At 40.4% G+C, this 21112-nt stretch overlaps 1 protein-coding gene across 2 annotated transcripts in view; it reads right to left on the bottom strand.

Moving 5' to 3' along the window:
* Positions 1-21112, bottom strand: part of usp20 (ubiquitin specific peptidase 20) — a 64446-nt gene that overhangs the window by 17894 nt on the left and 25440 nt on the right. For both annotated transcript variants that reach the window (XM_043720515.2, XM_087998240.1), the window contains exons 10-17: positions 15940-16375; positions 15368-15505; positions 11616-11728; positions 10062-10234; positions 9030-9124; positions 8199-8232; positions 7235-7280; positions 120-300 (exon numbers count right to left, since the gene is read on the bottom strand). In XM_043720515.2, the coding sequence (XP_043576450.2) occupies positions 120-300; positions 7235-7280; positions 8199-8232; positions 9030-9124; positions 10062-10234; positions 11616-11728; positions 15368-15505; positions 15940-16375 (1216 nt within the window). The remainder of the gene's footprint in view (positions 1-119; positions 301-7234; positions 7281-8198; positions 8233-9029; positions 9125-10061; positions 10235-11615; positions 11729-15367; positions 15506-15939; positions 16376-21112) is intronic.

Raw genomic sequence — 21112 nt, 5'->3', positions numbered from 1 at the left:
CAGGACTCTGGGTAATTTTTGAACAATTCAGTATTGGAAATTTTACAAAAATTCCATTCTATTAAAGATAAACACTGGTCTCTTCCATCTGTCTCAATGAATTGAATTGTGTTACTTACTGCCTGCAGTTCCATGATGACAAATAACAGACAAAAGATCATAGGTTGTGATTTGAGATGAGCTCTCCTTGGAAAGAAATGGTCGAAGGTCAAGACCTTCCAATGGGAAAGATACGTGACTATTTACTTTAAAGGAATACATCACTTCATGGCGAAAGCGTTTCAAGTGAATACAAAGGATCTAGAAATAGAGGCAAAAGATTTAAAGTTAACACTACTTGTCTAAAGCTTGACTACAAATCTTGTGTTGACTGCACACTTCCTATCTGCTAACCCTACTTCCTGTTGACAAGACTTCATAGCTCTGGCAACAGTTCCCAACGTAAGTGGCTGTCAACATTTTCCAGTCAGCTTTGTTAGACCAACAATAACAATGTAGTTGCAGGATTTGGCCTGATGATGATACTGTGTGCTGAATTTCTAAAAATCTCCTACCATCTTGTATATCAAAAAAAATTACATAGATTAGCTGATTTAGCAACAATTTCCCTTAGTAAATAATTGGATATGACTTCTTACAAAGTAACAATTCCTAGAATCATGCACTTACTCTGCAAATAAAGACCCAAATTAAGTTATTTGGATGCAATGGTAATAGCATCGTTACAACTCAGTTAGGCAGTGAATCATTAACTTGCACAGTCTTTTTATACTCAAGTTTTTATTTACAGAAACAGACATTACATATGGCACATCGCCTATCTTAGGTTCACTTCTATTTATAGGAGCAGAGGTGAATTCTCAGTTACTGCCCTCCACCTGCTTAAAACTAAAGATCCAAATAATGTACGATTAAGAAAGATGACATTTTGCTGAATCTTTTCATCTTGCACTTATCAGAGCAATTTGCAAGAATGCTAACTCAAGGGATAAAGCAACACTTAAACTGTATGAAAGGAGAGCTTGGCCACAGACACTGACATGAATAATGCATTAATTAATGATGATTGACAGCTAACTGCCAGGATTTGTTTAAGTTTTAAACCAGCAGGTTGACTCTGATTTTTAAGGGTAGTGCCCTGACTGTCTCGTATCTTGAGTTCAAACAGCTTCAAACCACGCAGCATATATAACTTGTGCCATACTGCAAGCTTCTCAGCATAATTAGTGTCATAGAATCATAGAGCACAGAAACAAGCCCTTCAGCCCATCACACCTATGGCAACCAATAAACTCCAAATTATACTTGAGACAGAAATTCAGGGAGCTAGGATGGAAGTTTAGAGCTAGGACAAGCAGAGTTGTTTTCTCTGGTTTGCTGCCCATGCCACGTGTTAGTGAGATGAAGAATAGGGAGAGAAAGGAGTTGAACACATGGCTACAGGGATGGTGCAGGAGGAAGGGTTTCAGGTTTTTGGATAATTGGAACTCTTTCTGGGTAGGTGGGACCTCTACAAGCAGGATGGTCTTCATCTAAAACAGAAGGGTACCAATATCCTAGGTGGGAAATTCGCTAAAGCTATTAAGGTGGATTTAAACTAATACAGCAGGGGAATGGGACCCAAAATTGTAGGACAGGTACAGAAGAGGATGAGAGTAGGGAGTTCCCAAATCAAGTATCTGACACTGGCAAGCGAGAACCTGGTTTGAAGTGTGTGTACTTCAACGCGAGGAGCATCCGAAATAAAGTGGGTGAACTGGCAGCGTGGGTTGGTACCTAGGACTTCGATGTTGCAGCCATTACAGAGACATTGATAGAGCAGGGACAGCAATGGCTGTTGCAGGTTCCGGGATTCAGATGTTTCATTAAGAACAGAGAAGATGGTAAAAGAGGGGGAAGTGTGGCATTGTTGATCAGGGACAATATTACAGTTGTAGAAAGGATGTTTGGGGACTCATTAACTGAGGTAGTATGGGCTGAGGTTAGAAACAGGAAAGAAGTAGTCAGCATGCTGGGAGTTTTCTACAGGTCTCCGAATAGTCCCAGAGATGTACAGTAAAGGATAGCAAAGATGATTCTCGATAGGAGTGAGAGAGGCAGGGTAGTTGTCATGGGAGACTTCAACTATCCAAATATTGACTGGAATCACTACAGTACGAGTACTATAGATGGGTCGGTATTTGTCCAGTGTGTGCAGGAGGGCTTCCTGACACAGGATGTAGACAGGCCAACAAGGGACAAAGCCACTTTAGATTTAGTACTGGGTAATGAGCCTGGCCAGGTGTTAGATTTGGAAGTAGGTGAGCACTTTGGAGACAGCGATCACAATTCTGTCAGGTTTACTTTAGTGATGGAAAGGGATAGGTGTACTCCGCCGAGCAAGAGTTACAGCTGGGGGAAGGGAAATTACGATGCAATTAGGAAAGATTTAGGAAGCGTAGAATGGGGAAGGAAACTGCAGGGGATGAGCACAATAAAAATGTGGAGCTTATTCAAGGAAAAGCTCCTGTGTGTTCTAGATAAGTATGTACCTGTCAGGCAGGGAGGAAGATATAGAACACGTGAGCCGTGGTTTACTAAGGAAGTCGAATCCCTGGTCAAGAAGAAGGCGGCTTATGTTAGGACAAAATGTGAAAACTCAGTTAGGGCGCTTGAGGATTACAAGGAAGTCAGGAAAGACCTAAAAAGAGAGCTCAGAAGAGCCAGGAGGGGACATGAGAAGTTGTTGGCAGATAGGATCAGGGTTAACCCTAAGTCTTTCTCTAGATATGTCAGGAATAAAAGAATGACGAGAGTTAAATTAGGGCCAATCAAGGATAATAGTGGGAAGTTGTGTGTGGAGTCAGAAGAGATAGGGGAAGCACTAAATAAATATTTTTCGACAGTGCTCACTATAGAAAATGAAAATGTTGGCGAGGAAGATACAGAGATACTTGCATCTAGACGAGAAGAGATTGAGGTTCACAAGGAAGAGGTATTAGAAATACTGCAGAGTGTGAAAATAGACAAGTCCCCTGGGCTGGATGAGATCCATCCTAGGATCCTCTGGGAAGCAAGGGAAGAGATTGCCGAGCCTTTGGCATTGATCTTCAAATCATCATTGTCTACAGGAATAGTGCCTGAGGATTGGAGGATAGCAAATGTGGTTCCCTTGTTCAAAAAGGGTAGTAGAGACAACCCTGGTAATTATAGACTAGTGAGTCTCACTTCAGTTGTTGGTAAAGTGTTGGAAAAGGTTATAAGATTTATAACCATCTAGAAAAGAATAATCTGATCAGGGTCAGTCAGCACGGTTTTGTGAAGGGTAGGTCGTGCCTAATGAATCTTATTGAGTTTTTTGACAAAGTGACCAAACAGGTAGATGAGAGCAAACCGGTTGATGTAGTGTATATGGATTTCAGCAAGGCGTTCGATAGGGTTCCCCACAGTAGACTATTATACAAAATGCGGAGGAATGGGATTGTGGGAGACATAGCAGTTTGAATTAGCAATTGACTTGCTGAAAGAAAACAGAGGGCTGTAGTTGACGGAACATGTTCATCTTTGTGTCCAGTTACTAGCGGCATACTGCAAGGATCGGTGTTGGGTCCAATGCTGTTCATCATTTTTATAAATGACCTGGATAAGGGCTTAGAAGGGTGGGTTAGTAAATTTGCGGATGACACTAAGGTCAGTGGAGTTGTGGATAGTGACGGAGGATGTAGTAGGTTGCAGAGAGATATAGATAGGATGCAGAGCTGGGCTGACAGGCAGCAAATGGAGTTTAATGTGGACAGTGTGAGGTGATACACTTTGGCTGGAGTAATCGGAATGCAAAGTACTGGGCTAATGGTAAGAGTCTTGGGAGTGCAGATGAGCAGAGATCTCGGTGTCCATGTACACAGATCCTGAAAGTTGCCACCCAGATTGACAGGGTTGTTAAGAAGGCATACAGTGTTTTGGTCTTTATTAATAGAGGGATTGAGTTCCGGAACCAGGAGGTTATGCTGCAGCTGTACAAAGCTCTGGTACGGCCACACTTGGAGTATTGTGTACAGTTCTGGTCACCGCATTATAAGAAGGATGTGGAAGCTTTGGAAAGGGTGCAGAGGAGATTTACTAGGATGTTGCCTGGTATGGAAGGAATGTCTTACGAGGAAAGGCCGAGGGCCTTGAGGCTGTTCTCGTTAGAGAGAAGGTTGAGAGGTGACTTAATAGGGACATACAAGATAATCAGAGGGTTAGACAGGGTGGACAGGGAGAGCCTTTTTCCAAGTATGGGGATGGGAAACACGAGGGGACACAACTTTAAAGTGAGGGGAGATAGGTATAAGACAGATGTATGAGGTAGTTTCTTTACTCAGAGTAGTAAGGGTATGGAATGCTTTGCCTGCATCGGTAGTAGATTCGCCAAGTTTAAGTGCATTTAAGTCGTCATTGGACAGGCAAATGGACGTACATGGAATAGTGTAGTTGGGATGGGCTTCAGAATAGTATGATAGGGCGGCATAACATCGAGGGCCGAAGGGCCTGTACTGCGCTGTAATGTTCTATGTTCTATACTAATCCCATTTATCTGCACTTGGTCCATAGCCTATGCACTGACATTTTCAGTGCCTACCCAAATGCTTCTTAAATATTGCAATAGCATTTAGAACTACCACTCTCTCAGGCAGCACATTTCATATTTCTATCACTCTCATGGTGAATAAAATCTTTTCTGACATTCCCTAAACCACTTACTCCTCATCTTAACTTATGCCCTCCTTTTTAGACATTTTAAGGGAAAGCTGGGGGAAGGAATCTGATTATGGCATACAAAACGATGAGAGGCAGAGTCAGGGGAGATTGTGAGAATCTTTTCCTGATGGCAGACCAAAGGTATAGTATCAAGTCTACCCTGTTCCTACATTCTACTCTTCGGTTAATGAAGACAAGCATCTTGTATACTTTCATCAACCTGTGCTGAAACTTGCAGTGATCCATGAACTTATACACAAAGGAAACTGTGCTCTTCAGTACTCCTGAGAGTTTTACCATTCTTTATCTATGTTCTTGCCTTATTAAACCTCCCAAAATGCATCTTCTCAATCAATTCTTTGCAGATAATTCAGAATTATCCAGCAAGCATTGTCCTTGTACAGACTCAAATCCAATGCTGGATACTGTGTACACCAGTACACCAGCACTGAACAGATCATATATTGTCCATACATATGACAAGGCCACAAAGCAATCACTCTTGTTGCTATAAAGAACTGAGCCCACTTCAGATCACTCTGGAAAGGTAAGATTCCTCAACAGGTCAAATTTCATGGTTTCTATATAGTAGCAACATGGGTGCTTTGTACCAGACTGCTGCCATCAAGCTAAAAGATTGTTCTGCCTATCTCATAAATGATTCATTGTTACGTGACTCTCAGTGCTATGATGCTAGGTACGTGGGACATATGTCTCAAGAGACTTGTGGTGCAGTAATGGGATCTCTATCTCAGGGCTGGAAAGTGCAGGCTCAAGTCCCATTTCCCATGGTGTGATTGCCATAGATGTTCAAATAGGTTGTTTGGATTAAAAAACGCATCTATCCTTGCAATCCCTGTCCTAGATGAGAGTACAGCCAATACCACCTCAGAATAATGTAGCAAAACAGGGGTCATTTGGTCCATCGCATTCTTTGGAAGTGTTATCTATGGTGTGGCATGGTGCCTCAGTGGTTAGCACTGTTGCCTCAACGCCAGAGACCTGGGTTTGATTCCAGCCTTGGGCGATTGTCTGGAGCTTGCACATTCTCTGTCTACATGGGTTTCTACTGGTTTCCTCCCACAATCCAAAGATGTGCAAGTTAGGTGAATTGGCCATGCTAAACTGCCAATGTCCAGGGATGTGTACATTGGTCAGGGGTAGATATAGGAAAATCAAGATGTCAGGAACTGTGCAGGGTAGTTCCAGATTCAGAACACTTATTTGGGAGCACAACTGCCTTTTAAAAATTGCACCAGTGCCAGGGACCCTAGAACAGGTTTGGGTGGGTTACTCGTCTGAGGGTCAGTGCGGACTAGTTGGGCCGAAGGGCCTATTTCCACACTGTAGGGATTCTACGAATTAGTACGACTCCTCTTTTTTTCTTCATGGCATAGCTTACTTCAAATCAACTAATACAATATCTCAATCTATATCAAATCACCTGGCTCAAAGAAATTTAGGAGGCATTTTGGCAAAATAAGAGGAGAGAAAGGGTCGTATTAAATCTTAACATCGGATAATAAATCAAGATACATTTCTTTTGCAGAGTTCCCAGTTTATTTAAGGGAAGCATTACAGTGACAGCACAACTGTAGGCGCCTCTACATAGGAATGGCACAGATAGCCTAGGGTGGACACAATGCAGGAATGGAGGAGAACATGTATGAGGAGAGGAAAGATATAAAGTTAACCTGACAGCTAAGCCATACAGCAGATTCAACCTTTAATCTATTTAAAAGTAAATAAAACTAATCGCACTAATTGTTAGTTTCTACGTATTACCAAGCAGAGTTTATTCTTTCAGACTTATTGAACCAGTGAGGTACTCCAGAAGCAGAAATAGTCACAGTTGATCAGTAAATTTCATTGTTCAATTGAAAACTGGGTCATATTGAGTATTCAAAGAACGAAGCTTATTGTGAAAAGTTGTCAAAATAAAGAATCAATTATATATACACAACCTAAAAGGAAACCAGCAATAAAATGTCTAAACAATGAACTTCCTTTCGTTTACAAGGAAACAGTACTAACAACGTATTGTTTTACAAATATATAATCATGGTTCAGATATGGTAATGCCAAAGCCAAATGTAAGACATGTTAAAGTAATCAATGAAGAAAGCTATTGAAGTAAGCCTCTTTCTGAACTCAGTTATAATTTTCAAAAGATAGAAACTACAAGCGTTGAAGTGCAGAATTGCAAAATACCAATTCACATATAAAATTCTTATTAAAAATGATTTGAATTGACCATTAAACTACTGGTGTACAATAACAAATCCGATTAGACGTTGGTCACAGCAACAGGAACTTATACAGTCGAGCTAAAAACTAGAAAAGGGCTTTCTTGAAAACCATTTAACACTGTTTATTCTGGTAACTCACCTGCTTGTTCATAATCGAATATGAAACCACTGTTGTGCTTTTGGGTTTTATTTTGCAGGTTAAGACTATAGTGTAGTGAACATAAATAACATCTCAAATCTTGGTAGATTGAATGTTTGCCACCTACCTCTGGAAGCTTAAGGACTTTGCAATACTTGACTCCATTCCTTAACCTTTAAAATCAAAAAAAACATAAGTTTGGTGAACTTAAAACAATATCATCACACGCACACACACAGCAAACATAAACATAGCTTAATCTAATGCAACCCGTATTAAAGCAACTTAATTCAACCCCCAATCTCGCCAAATCTTACTTTGTAGATAGTTGCACAGACTGGCTAAGAGGCGATATTTGGGGGAGTGGGAATAAAAAGCAAGCTGATATTCATAGTTGAATTAAATTCCTGTTTTACTTCAGCCTGTGATTACCCACATCCCAATGAATCAAAGGGAATATATAAGGTCAAAGGTAAAAGTTGATTAGCAGCATCCCCTCATGCTCCAAACTGGATATCCTAAAAATCGAAAGGCACTCTCCTCTCTCTCTGCCCACTTCCCCAATACACTCCAACTTGTGTCAGGAATACATTTACCATGACACCAATTCTCTGCGTAGAAGCTGCTCAGTACATGTCACATGTTAAAAAAGTCAACTCAACTATTGGTTATTTAATATGGGGGCGGAATGGAAGCTCAGTGGTTAGCACTGCTGCCTCACAGCACCAGGGTCTCAGGTTCGATTCCAGCCTCAGGCGACTGTCTGTGTGGAGTTTGCACATTCTCCCAGTGTCTGTGTGGGTTTCCTCCGGGTGCTCCAGTTTTCTCCCACAGTCCAAAGATGTGCAGGTCAGGTGAATTGGCCATGCTAAATTGCCCATTGTGTTAGGTGCATTAGTTACAGGGAAATGGGTCTGGGTGGGTTACTCTTCGGAGGGTCAATGTGGACTTGTAGGGCTGAAGGGCCTGTTTCCACACTGTAAGGAATCTAATCTAATCACTTGTTAAAAAGAAACTGTAACACCCAATCAGAATGATTACTGAGCTTGTGGAAAGACAGTTAGAAGAAAACAGTACACATTTCAACTTACTTCTTACATCGCTCACAACTGTACATATTGTCACCTACAAAAAAAAAAGGCAATTCAAGGGAATCCATTACATTTATTGGTTAAGACATTAAAAATTATATATAGTTTCCAATTGCTCGTTAATAGTCTGTCTGGAAAGCAGAACAGATGTGAAACACGGGATCACGGAAGGCAGTAAATGAAAATTCAACTGAGGCCTTTACTGTAAAAACCAATACTCTAGTTTAAAGAAAAACAAATACTTTATATAACAGCACTCACAATATTCCAAGGTGCTTTACAGCCAAATAAGTAATTTTTGAAGTGCCATCAATGTTGTAACACTGCAGCTAATGCATACACAGCAAGCTCCCACAAACAGTGATGATAATCAGTTTATTCAGAGTAATGCTGATTGAGTGTTAATCAATAAACTGGACTGCTCTAAAAAACATTTTTCAAGGCACTTGCTTCAATGCAGGCCTCACTGTGAAATTGAAAAACTTAAGAGCTACGCAGGCGATGCGCTATTCATGTTATGGAATATCGCAGATAAAAGATATGTGATGGAGTGTGGGAAAATTATCTTTACATTAAGAGGTCCAAGGCTGTGGAATGCACTGTTGGGGTTTAGCAGTTGAAGCAGGAACCAGGACAAAATGAGATCGGATAGGTGAATGAAGGAAGATGGGGTACGAGAACAAGGTGGGTAAACGTGATAAGAACCGTATGCTCACGTGGAGGGTGAATGCCGACATGGACTGGTTGGGCTGAATGGCCTGTTTCCACGTTGTAACTTCTATGTATTTCTATGAAAAGCAAACAGTACAAAATAAATCTCAATGAACTCGCCTTTCAGCTCATCAGCAGCAAAAAAGGCAGCTAAGCAATCTTCTAAAGTCACTACAGGACCCCAGAACCAGCTCGGGATGCAGGATACGACAAACCTGCAACGAGAATTGTATAAGCACTACAATCAGTCAAAATGAGTACTTGTTTTTGAGGTAAAGTCAAGAGTCACAAAACCAGGAACAAAAGTATAGGCTTTAAGCTGAAAGAAAACTAACATACAAAAAAAAATTAAACTTGCATATCAATGCTTTAAATACAAAGATAAAATATTGTCAAGTCTCAGTTTATAACTTGAAAATTTCTCTATCTTGTTTAATACTCCCTAATCCTCAAGGCAATTTCACACGAGTGTTTGAAACTCTGAACGGAGCTAAAATTATGCTGCAGGAAATGCAGTTACCTCCAATGTGACAATAACTCATGAGTTCAGTAAAAGGAGATCAGAGAGAAGACTGCTTCCTATTAAGAGTGACTCCATAAATTTGGAGTAGCGCTATTAGGAGGCTGATAGTCTGAAGTCTAAATTTGATCATAATAAATATTCAAGAAGTGGAGGAAGAAACAAACTTCCAAACAGACCCACATGCAATTTATGTAGAGATGAGGTTACAACCAAACTGCACAGATGAGATCAGGATATCCCTACACGGCACCTTTCTTTCTTCTGTCCAGAGGAAGAACTGCTCACCTTTTATTCAATGCTGCACCTTCACACCACCAGCCACTCCCAAAATCATGAACACACTATTTGTCTAATAAACTATTTATGTACTGGTGTCAATTTTAAGTAAATAAACTTGTATAAAGGGAAGTCAAGTTTACACAAATTCAGAGTAAAGCACCATCAGCTATACACAAAAAGTATGATTTAAAAGAAATGTAACATCTCCTTAAATAACAACAATGTAGTGAATATGCAAATATTGTATCAAACCCAAAATTCATAATGGGTACTAAAACTTAGTACATTGCTTGGATGGCTCAAAGCCATGTAGTCTGCAATATCTAGTAAGTTTTGCAAATACTATTTACCTTCTAATATAATCCATAATGAACGCAACCCAACCTTGTGTACTGTAGGCATCACTGCAGGTGCCCGTTTTCACAGGTACATTTTGGTGGATGGATGCATGCAGTTTAGCTAAATCTTCCTTCCCAGGAATTGGCAATGACAAATCCTGAAATGTTTCCACTGTGGAAGAAATCTGCAAGAGGAAAGAGCCAAGAATGTTCACACAGAAAACTAGAGGTCTAACTGGAATCAAAAATTACTGCTGGCTCTGTATACTGTGAAATTGATAGTACAATTCAAACTACTGGATTGCATCTTGCATCAACATTGCACTCAATGCTCCATTTCTCCTCCTGCTTTCCAGGTTTTAACACTCTAAATTCATTCTTAAATTTAAATTGTACAATTAGTTTCTCATTACCTACAGAAGCCGCTCTCATTCAGCGTACATCAAGGTCAATGGTGCATAGTATTCATTTTATTCTTTGATAGGATTTCACTATCACTGGCAAGACCATTATTCATTTATGCCCAATTTCTCTTAAAGTGAGTGGCTTACTAGGTCATTTCAGAGGGTAGCTGAGAATCAACCACACTCCCGTGAACCTGTCAACATGTATCGGCCAGACTAGGTAAGGACAACAAACGGTTAACCAGATGAGTATTTTATATGAAGCATCAATAGCTTTTCTAACTATGACTACCTTTCAATTCAAGTTTTTTAAAAATATATTTGCTTTTTAATTGAAATTCCACCAGCTATTATGGTAGAATTTTAAATCATGTCCCCAGATGAGGACCTCAGCCTTACTAGCTCAGTGACATAAGCAGTATGCTGGCTCCTCATAAAATTGCAGCCATCAGCACTCTACAGGTATGAAGATGGGAGTGTCCACAGAATCAACTTTATGGTCATTAATAAATGTATCCAGCCACCACTAGTAGCCCAAGTGTCAGTCCTTCACTGAAAAGTTGCCTGAGGGGAAAAACCATCCAAAACTAAAATAACCCTTTTCTTTTGGAGCATCAACCTTGTCTCAGGGATGATATTGCCATACGTTCAAATTCCACTCCAAAATCTTAAGTGCACATAACTCAGGCTAATGCTTTTACTGTGAGAGCTTTTAAACTCTTCATCTATGAATTTCAATGAATTCTACAGTTGTAAGGATATCAATTTTCAGTGTTAGATATTAAATTGTTTCAGTCCAACAACTTACCATGTTGTTGGACGGAAACAAACTAAACTTTTCATAGAGTAGTTTGCATCCACTACACAAATAATGCAAAATTGACATCATGCAACGGTGAGGCATACAGCAGGATATTATTTTCACAAAGCTAACGACACAGCGACACACTTCAGGATACTTTTCGATATCCTGTTTAACCCTGCACCTGCCTCTCAGCAGAAAATAATTGCATTTGACAATTCTGCTTCAAACAATATAATTCCGTCAAGGGAATGTTCACCTAACCATTATGACGGGGTTCATTTGGCATGCCATCAATCACAGAAGAAGAAAAGCTCAAAAGGATATAATAACTCTCTTAAAAATACAGGTGATACTTACTCGATCACATGTGAGACATTGGACTAAGCTCAAAATTGACCCATCAAAGATATCAGAAATTACACTGCGGTACTTGGCCTGTTTCTTCTTTTTGGCAGATAATAGAAGTTGAGCTGAGTGAACAAAGATACATAAGTGAATTACAGCATATGCAGTGTGACTAAACTAATATATCATAAAATCAATATTGTTAAAAAACCAAGGTTGCTAGATTAATGGGGTATGCTAAACCTTATTCACTCATTTTTGTTGGATTTGAGCATCGCTAACTGCTCAGCAGTTATTGCCTGTCCCTTGCTGCACTAAGGTGACAAGTTGCCTTCTTGAACCGCTACGTCCACATGCTGACCCACAATGCCATCAGGGAGGGAATTCCAGGATTTTGACCCAGTGATACTGGAGGAACAGTGATATATTTCTAAGTCAGGATGGTGGGTGGCTTAGATGAGAATTTGCAGGGGATCGCATTCCCATGCATCTGCTTCCCTTGTTCTTCTAGATGGAAGTGGTTTTGGGTTTGAAACGTGCTGTCCGAGGATCTTTGGTGATTTTCTGCAGTGCATCTTGTAAGCAGTACACACTGCTGCTACTTAGCATCAGTGATGGAGGGAGTGGATGTGGTGCCAATCAAGCCAGCTGCTTTGTCTGGATGGTGTCAAGCTTCTTGAGTGTTGTTGGGGCTGCATTCATCCAGGCAAGTGGGGAATATTCCATTACACTCCAGACTTATGCCTTGTAGATGGTGGACAGGCTTTGGGGACACAGGAGGGGAGTTACTCGCCACAGTATTCCTAGCCTCTGACCTGCTTTTGCAGCCACTGCATTTATGTGGTGAGTCCACTTGAGTTTCTGATCAATGATAACTCCCAGGTTGTTGATAGTGGGGATTCAATGATGGTAATGTCATGGGGCAGTGGTTAGATTATCTCATGATGGATTGTTGTAGCCTGGCATTTGTGTGGTACTAATGTTACTTGCCACTTGTCAGCCCAAGCCAACATATTGTCCAGATCTTGCTGCCATGTGGGTATGGACCACTTCAGCGTCGGAGGAGTCGCCAATGATGTTGAACATTGTGCAATCAGTGATGAACAATCCCATTGCTGACCTTGTGAAGAAGGGGAGGTCATTGATGAAGTAGCAGGAGATGGTTGGGCCTAGGACACTACACTGAGCAACTACAATAGTGGGGTCCTGGAGTCAAAATGATGGACCTCCAACAACCATGACTTTCTTCCCACGAGTTAGATATGACTAACCACCGGAGAGTTTTCCCCAATAGCAAAACTGGAATCAGTGGATAAGGCTCCTCGATGCCACACTTGGTCAACTGCAGTCTTGACATTAATGGCCGACACTCTCACCTGACCTCCAAAATTCAGCTTTTTTTCCTCTATGTTTGAACAAAGACTGTAATAAGGTCAGGAGCTGAGTGGCCCTGGTAGAACCCAAACTGGGCATCACTGAGCAGGTTATTGTTGTGCAGGCGCTGCTTGATAGCACTGCTGATGACACTTTCCATCAGTTTACTGATGATTGAGAGTAGACTTATGGGGCAGTAACTGGCCAGGTTGGATTTGTCCAATTTTTTTTTTTACATAGGACATACTTTCCACACTCTCGGGTAGATGTCAGTGTTGTACCTGCAGTGAAACAGGTTGGCTAGGTGCACAGTTCTGTAGTACTATTGTTGGAATATTGTCAGGGCCTGCAGTCTTTGCCGTAATCAGTGTCTCCAACCGCTTCTTGATATCATGTGTAGTGAATCAAATTGGCTGAAGTCTACTATCTTCAATGTTGCAGACCACTGGAGAAGGCAGAGATGGATCATCCACAAGGCACTTCTGGCTGAAGGTTACAGTGAAAGCTTCAGCCTTATTTTTTGCACTGACGTGCTGGGCGTTTCAATCATTGAGGACGGGAATATTTGGGGAGCCTCCTCCCCCACTGAGTTGTTTAATCGTCCACCATCATTCATGACTAGGTGTAGCAGGACTGCAGAGCTTCGAACTAATCCGTTGATTGTGGGATCACTTAGGTCTGTCTATCACTTGTTGTCTATGCTGTTTGGTATGCAAGTATTCCTGTTTGGTAGCTTCACCAGGTTGACACCTCAGCTTCAGGTATGCCTGGTGTGGCTCCTGGCAAGCCCTCCTGTACTCTCCATTGTACCAGGGTGTGGAAACCATTTGCTGGGCTATGGCTTTCCTCCTGGTTAAGGATCCATTTTGTGGAAGTGCCCCTCATCCAGCAGATCAATAGTATTTAGCATGTAGCTGTAGGAGGCTGTCTCGCACATAACTTGCACCCCTCTCACTGTGTGTGCAGCTTAATTGCTCAAAAGGCACCTCCTCTTGTCAATTAACTTCTATCTCTCTACAATATATTGCCACTGTGTGTTGCTCCTCTAATTAAGGATCTCTGTAAACAGTATGTTAGGTGAGAACTTTCAATCGTGTTTGCTTGTAGAATGTATAGCATCTTTTAGGGCTGACTGGAGAGAGTTGACCCCTGATTCAGTACCTCCTCAGACTATACTGACACTTTGTAACTAATGGTCAGCCTGTCTTGTTTTCTATATAACCTTGAAACTTTCTGCTGTACTTCGGAATACTGTTAGGACAGAGGATATCCCCACGATGCATCTTGTAATTAATTGGTTAATGCTCAAGGCCCGCCTCTCCAGATTTTCTTCACAGCGTTGATCCCCTGGCTTGATGACAATGGTCGAGTGGGGGATATGCTGGACCATGAGGTTACAGATTATGCTGGAGTGCAGTTCTACTGCCGTTGATGGCCCACAGTGCTTCATGGATGCCCAGTCTTGAGTTGCGAGACCTGTTCGAAGTCTGTCCCATTTAGCATGGTGAAACTGCGGCGAGTAACTCACCTTTTGACTCCCCAAAGCCAGTTCATCATCTACAAGGCACAAGTCAGGAGTGTTATGAAATACTCTCCACTTGCTTGGACGAGTGCAGCTCTAAAAACACTCAAGAAGCTTGACACCATTCAGGACAAAGCAGCCTTCTTGATTGGCATTACACCCACAAGCATCCACTCCTTCCACTACTGGTGCTCATTAGCAATAGTCTGTACTATTTACAAGATGCATTGCATAAATTCACCAAAGATCTTCATATAGCACTTTCCATACACAACCGGTTCTACCTAGAAGAACAAGGGCAGCAGATGCATGGTAATACCACCACCTTCAAGTCACCCTCCACCATCCTGACTTGGAAATATATCATTGTTCCTTCACTGTTGAGTGGTCAAAATCCTGGACTTCCCTCCCTAAGGGCATTGTGGGTCAACCCACAGCAGGTGGACTGCAGTGGTTCAAGACAGCAGCTCACCACTTTCTCAGGGGTAACTAGGGATGGGCAATAAAATACTGGCCAGCTAACGCTGCCCACATCTCACAAATGAATTTTTAAAAACCATAATTTAAAATATCTTTTTTAACATTAGAGTTAAGACAGTCAGTTGTACCTTTCCATAATCAAGACCATGATATACCAGATCTCCAATTGGCAAACATACTATCATTTCAGCTATTTAAAAAAAAAATTAAGCGTACTGGCAAGAAGCATTCTTTGAAATGCAAAAGTGCTCATGAAAAGATATATAATAATAATTACACACAGGAAAAAAAAAGTTTTTAGCTAAGATCAAAACTTACACTTTAAAAACTTAGCCCAAGAGAAACAACAAGGAAATGATTATTTTTAAACTACCAGGAAGAAGGGTACCTTTTTTGAGGGAAAACGATGACATCGCTCGCATTGGACTCGATCGAGGTGGGCTACTGGACAAATTAGAATGAAGTTCCTGGTGGATGGGACTGCAAGGCCGTGACGTGCAACGCATGTTTACGTCATTGTCAGGTTCTGGGAGAGACAAACAGCAATCAAGCTAAACAGATTATGTTGCATTGCCTCTGAGCAACACTTGCTGCACATTGTGTAAAGCTGACTAGAATACGCAGAGGGCATCTATCAGTGAAAAACCCATCAGGACAAAACAAAAATTCATTCCCATTTTCCGAGTTGCAATTGCAAGCCCTGCTGTAAACAAACTTCGACCCACTCAATAACCCAGATTAGTGAATATTATTATAGTTTTCTCTCCATCGAAGCACATATTATAATGTGCTGCCAAAAAAACCTAGCTCCAAAATAATTGCATCTAACAGTAGTATACCAAAACATACCTAGAATATTTTAACCTTGAGGGACATGAGATTCAGAATGCAGATTGATTCTCAACTCAATATTTCATTCTTGACTCAGAGAACGCATTTTAGAAAAATTAAGTAACGCACCTGGTGTTCTGAAAGTACTGTTGGAAGCCATAGAAGTGGGAGCATCTCCAGAACCTCCAGCATCTCCAGAACTCAGAGATGTGTCCACGTCTGCATCTTCATCGATTGCATCCACTGTCCCCAACCTGTGGTGCCCATATGAAAATTTTCTGTCCTTCTGCCTCTCCTTTTCTGAAATTCCTTTCCCGCATTCGTCCTGAATTAGGAGCTCAGTCTCGATCTGCTTCTCAGCAGCACATCTGCTTCTGTTCTCTCCTTCTCCTTTGTCACTGCTCGCGCCGGAATCGCAAGACAGAAATTCGTCCTCCGATGGGCTTCTATCACCATCACGCTTTTCATCCGTGTCACTTGAGCAATCAGAGTCTCGCTCAGTCAATGGCTCTTTAAGTTCTTCATGGAGTTGATCCATCAAACAGCGGAGGAATTCCTGTGTGTCCTGCAAAGTCATAAGGAGTACAGGGATGAAGCTCAAATTTACCTGCTAAACAGTAGGTGACAATTCTGCTGAGTTTATCGTCTTTGACTTGATTGAGGTAAAACCCAACTATCCACTGGAAATGAGCAGTACAAATTATCAGTACTGCAATATTTGCAGGAAGAGGTCCAACAGTGTCCAGTAAACAGGGGCCTCTGGTGGAAGTAAGTAGTTAAGGCAACTATTCAATAATGAGCAAAATTCATTGAATTATTGTAGCTGCTCAATCACGATCTGATCACAAGTGGTTGATTCTAAAGTTCTGCTGACCATCCAAATAGTTCAACACTAAACTGATAGAAGAAAGGTTTAGATCTGGTTATGCTCTGTTGTTCAAACATTTATTTCTTCATTTCCTACATTACATCATCTCAAAATATACTTCATTAACTGAAAAGTGCTTTAAGGCACCCTGAAGGCAATGCAAGTTTTTCATTTTCAGCTGACACTCCAGTGCAGCGCTGACAGTGAGTTACACTGTCAGAGATGTCCTCCCAATAAAGCTTTTATGAAGATTCATGCAGAGGATGGTGCATGTATGAAACGCACTGCCAGAGGAAGTGGAGGAGACTGGCACAATAACATTTAAAAAGCATTAGGATGGGTATATGAATAAGAAGAAGGGTTAGAGGGATATGGGCCAAATTCTGGAAAATGGAACTAGATTAATTTAGACTATCTGGTCAACATAGTGGAGTTAGACCAAAGAGTCTGTTTCAATGCTACATAACTATGACTCTTAAGTGTTACACAATTAGTTGAACATATATATGTTGAACTAAAAACTTTTTAAACATAGGATACAGTAGCAAAAACATTGCATTTGTAAAGAACGCAGGCTGCCAGATAGATACTGAGGCTGCAACATTTAGAGCAGTCACATGATTGTGTAAAAATTGTTATTTCGACAGCCAACTAGAGAGAACTTACCTAAGCAATCTTATTTTCTCTCAACCCTTTTTCAAGGTTTGAGAGTTGAAAATCCACTGAAAGACTATGGAGGATTCTTGAAGGAGAAGTCTGTCTCCAGGAAAACCGGACCATAACCGATCCAGGGAAAAATCCTAATACTAATAGCTTGAGCAACAAGTTACAGATGCACGCCAGCATTTTAGACAAATCTGTGAATAATTTTATTTAAAACTTAATTGCTCCTTGGCCGTAAGTCCTTGAGTTGTGGAGAGTTTAAAACAAAACACTGAATACCCCAGACTTAGAGGGAGGTGAATGTGTCTTTTTTTGGAAAAGGTTATTTAGATATATTTAGACAATTTAGCACTTTCTAAAATTATCTTTGCACCTTTGCTTGAATAAGATTTTTGCAATAAATGAGCTCTTTGTTAATTTAAAGGAAGTTGGTTGACTTGGTCTGGATATAGAGCAACATATTGATAATTCATATCGACAACAACAGCTCCTTTCTAAATTCAAGCTTTGTCGTGGCCAGTGGAAGAGTGGGAGAAGGAATCGGTCCACCCTTCCAAATGATCATTAGGGTAAATCAAGGGTTATAAGGAAAGGGCAGGAAACGGGACATGAGGAATGTCGGGATCGGCCATGATTCTACTGAACGAGAGCAGGCCTAGTGGGCCAACGGCCTACTCCTGTTCCTATTTCTTGTGGTCTTATTATGGTCTTAACTGGGACGGAACACATCAATAACACTAACTCAATCATCCCTCTCAGGTGAGTGGGAAAGCTCTCAATACACTACTTTGAAGAACAGCAAAATAGAGAGACTTTTGTCATTATGACACTTTTTGCCTGTGTGACCTTGCTGGCTAGAATTCTGACTCTGTTTTCTGCATTACAACAATTCCACTTTACAGAACAATCTTACATTATCCAAACACTTTCATTGATGAATAGAAGGGTAGACGACAAGAGCAGAGTGGGAATTCAAACTTTCAAGCCTACTTCTTCATTCAATTGATCATGTCTGATCATTGTCTTCAATACCTTAACTCCATCCTCCTTCCATATCCCTCAATCCCTTTAGCCACAAGAGCTATATCTGCCTCCTGTCTGAAAATGTGTTTTGGCCTCAACCTCTGTGACAGTGAACTCCACAAGCTCAACCCCTCCTGATATAAAAATAAATTCCTTATTTGATTTTCTCAATAATTCTAGGAGTATTTTCCAACTTATTTTTTAAAACAATGACTGTTCTCCTCCCCTCCCTTCACATTTCAAACAAAATAAATTTTTTGCCATCACTTAACTCTGAGTAGTATAGACCCGCCTTAGGATGACTTTATTTCCAGTTTTCTGCCTTACCTTCTTGCTTTTAACTTTAAAGGATTATTTTAAAGTCTGTGCTCCATCTCTAATTAAAAAACACTCCAAAATGTCAGCATTATTTCATAAGAGCAAGCAAATGATCTATTGTGCCTTTGCCAAGTCTCTGCCACAACAATTCAAAGAAATTTCACTGCCCTGATCTCGTGACATAATGTTATTATTTCCCTCTGCCTCAAACGTTGTACATTTACTACATATTAGCTTGCAAGTTGCAAGTAATAAAATGTACTTACATAGAAGAATGCACTACAACTGTAAGTTTCCCTTTTAATTGCACCATATATTTCAGAGAGTACAGCCACATTAAAAAAAACTTTAATTATAACAAAAAGGAACGTGAAATTGAGTATTATTCTGATTCTCAGTCAAGGATGATCACAATAAGATTGGAACCTAGTTATTGTGAACCTAGTCACGCATTAGGATGTTGTCAAATGCTTCAAAGAGAAAATCTTTTGAAATACAATAGCATGTAGCCAAACATTCTGCACGCAGCATAAATAGCATAAAAGAAACAGAAACATAAAGCAAGTATTATAACTGAGAACAGCAACAAAGCACAATGCAAACTCACGGAACAACACCTTATTATCCACTGGGATTTTACAGCCTCAAGGTCTCAATATTCAGTAACTTCAAAAACCAACCATTATGTCGTTTTCCATTTCTCACATTCCCTCCCCATGTGAATTCAAGTCTGGGAGTGAGATATTAAAATCAACGCAAGATACTTTCTCCCATTAAATTCAGTTCAATACATGCTTGTTTACAAATTTACCAAATGCATTTTAAACGATTCATGCCTGGAACAAGGGCATCACTGGCTCAACCAGCATTAATTGCCCACCCCAAATTGCCCAGAGGGCAGGTAAGAGTTAATCGCACTGCTGTGGGTCTGGAGTCACATGTGGCCAGACCAGTTAAGGATTGCAGTTTCCTTCCCTGAAGGATATTAGTGAACAAGATGGGTTTTTCTAACAATTGGCAACACGTTCACAGTCATTAGACCTCTTAATTCCAGATTTTTAATAAAATTTAATTCAAATTCCATCATCTGTGGTGGCGGACTTGAACCTGGGTCCCCAGAACATCTGTCCCTTTAAAACTTTTAAAAAAAGACTAATATTCAGGACAAAATATTCACTGCAAAATCTGACAAAGAAAACTTTTGTTATTCAGTCCAACACAAACACACTCAGACCAAGCTTATTGTAACAACAGGGAAATGTTATTTACTGGAACTGAGCTTCAAATGATTAGTTAAATAAATTTCTCGCTTCTGTTTTCCAAAGCTCAAAAGAAAATCAAAAACCTGCCTTCTTCCTCCACATCTACATGATTTGACATCCAAGAAAATGTACAGCTATTCTGTTGTGATTACAGTTGGACATGAAATGGCAGTTCCCCATGTCCTTTAAGGAAAACAAACAGCATCCAATGCAGCTCAGTTTTACAACTTCACAAGGCGGTACAGGTCAAGCTGAGTTGAGGGCTAGTTCTTTTGTTTGTCATTGCACTCACTGAATCAATGAAACACCAACAGCTTGAAACAATAGCCACTTGTTCATTAAGACAAACTGCTGAATTTGAAACAAATGGCTGATGATGAACATCAGCTACAAGGAACAACTCTTCAGGATACTTTGAGATGCAGGAGTGGATAAAACTGAACAAAGCCACAGTTCTGAATGATTTCCATTACCTGCGAAGCAAATTATCAAAGTTAACTTTTGCCTGTGCAACACAAAGGAGAGTAAGAAAAACTTTCCGTTCACCTCCCGTATGAAATGTTGGCTATTGGCAGGAAACACTAATCAGTGAAACCACCAATTACATGCTTCATTATAACACACCATTTGGACTGGTTGCCAAACAGCCCATTATAATGATCACTTTTGCAGATTCCTGGCAACAACCAATATTTTATATGCACCACAGATTGATTCTTTCATATATCTCAAGGCAACAAATGAAGGGCAGGCTTAAGACAAACGTTACTAAGTTCTGTAGTTCTTTGTGAAAAAAAACAGCAGCTGCAACAGGCTGTCAAGAAGGTCTGTTAAGGAATGGCTGCTGGGTTCTTGCAATACAATCTACATCTTTGATACAGTAGATCATATTCTGACGACAATGAAACTTTCAGTCAAACTCATTATTTTTTAAAAAATTCTCTTGAAGTGTTTCCATTTTTGCACAATTTTAAACCTTGAATATCATACAATATAGTTTATTTAATTTTTCATATTGGTGAACCAAGTTAAAACAAAAACATAATTCTCTTGGGCAACATATCTCTTATCAGATTATGTAATGTTGACACATTTAGTGTTAATTACTGCAACTCCAGTTCTACAAGAATTGTTTCCCCTCTGCTGCTTCTCAAGGAGCAACAACAGC

Source organism: Chiloscyllium plagiosum, unplaced genomic scaffold, assembly GCF_037043375.1.
Source record: "Chiloscyllium plagiosum isolate Xiang-an unplaced genomic scaffold, Cpla_swu_hap1 HiC_scaffold_21, whole genome shotgun sequence".
Taxonomy (NCBI): domain Eukaryota; kingdom Metazoa; phylum Chordata; class Chondrichthyes; order Orectolobiformes; family Hemiscylliidae; genus Chiloscyllium; species Chiloscyllium plagiosum.
This window is presented reverse-complemented; position numbering and strand designations above follow the sequence as displayed.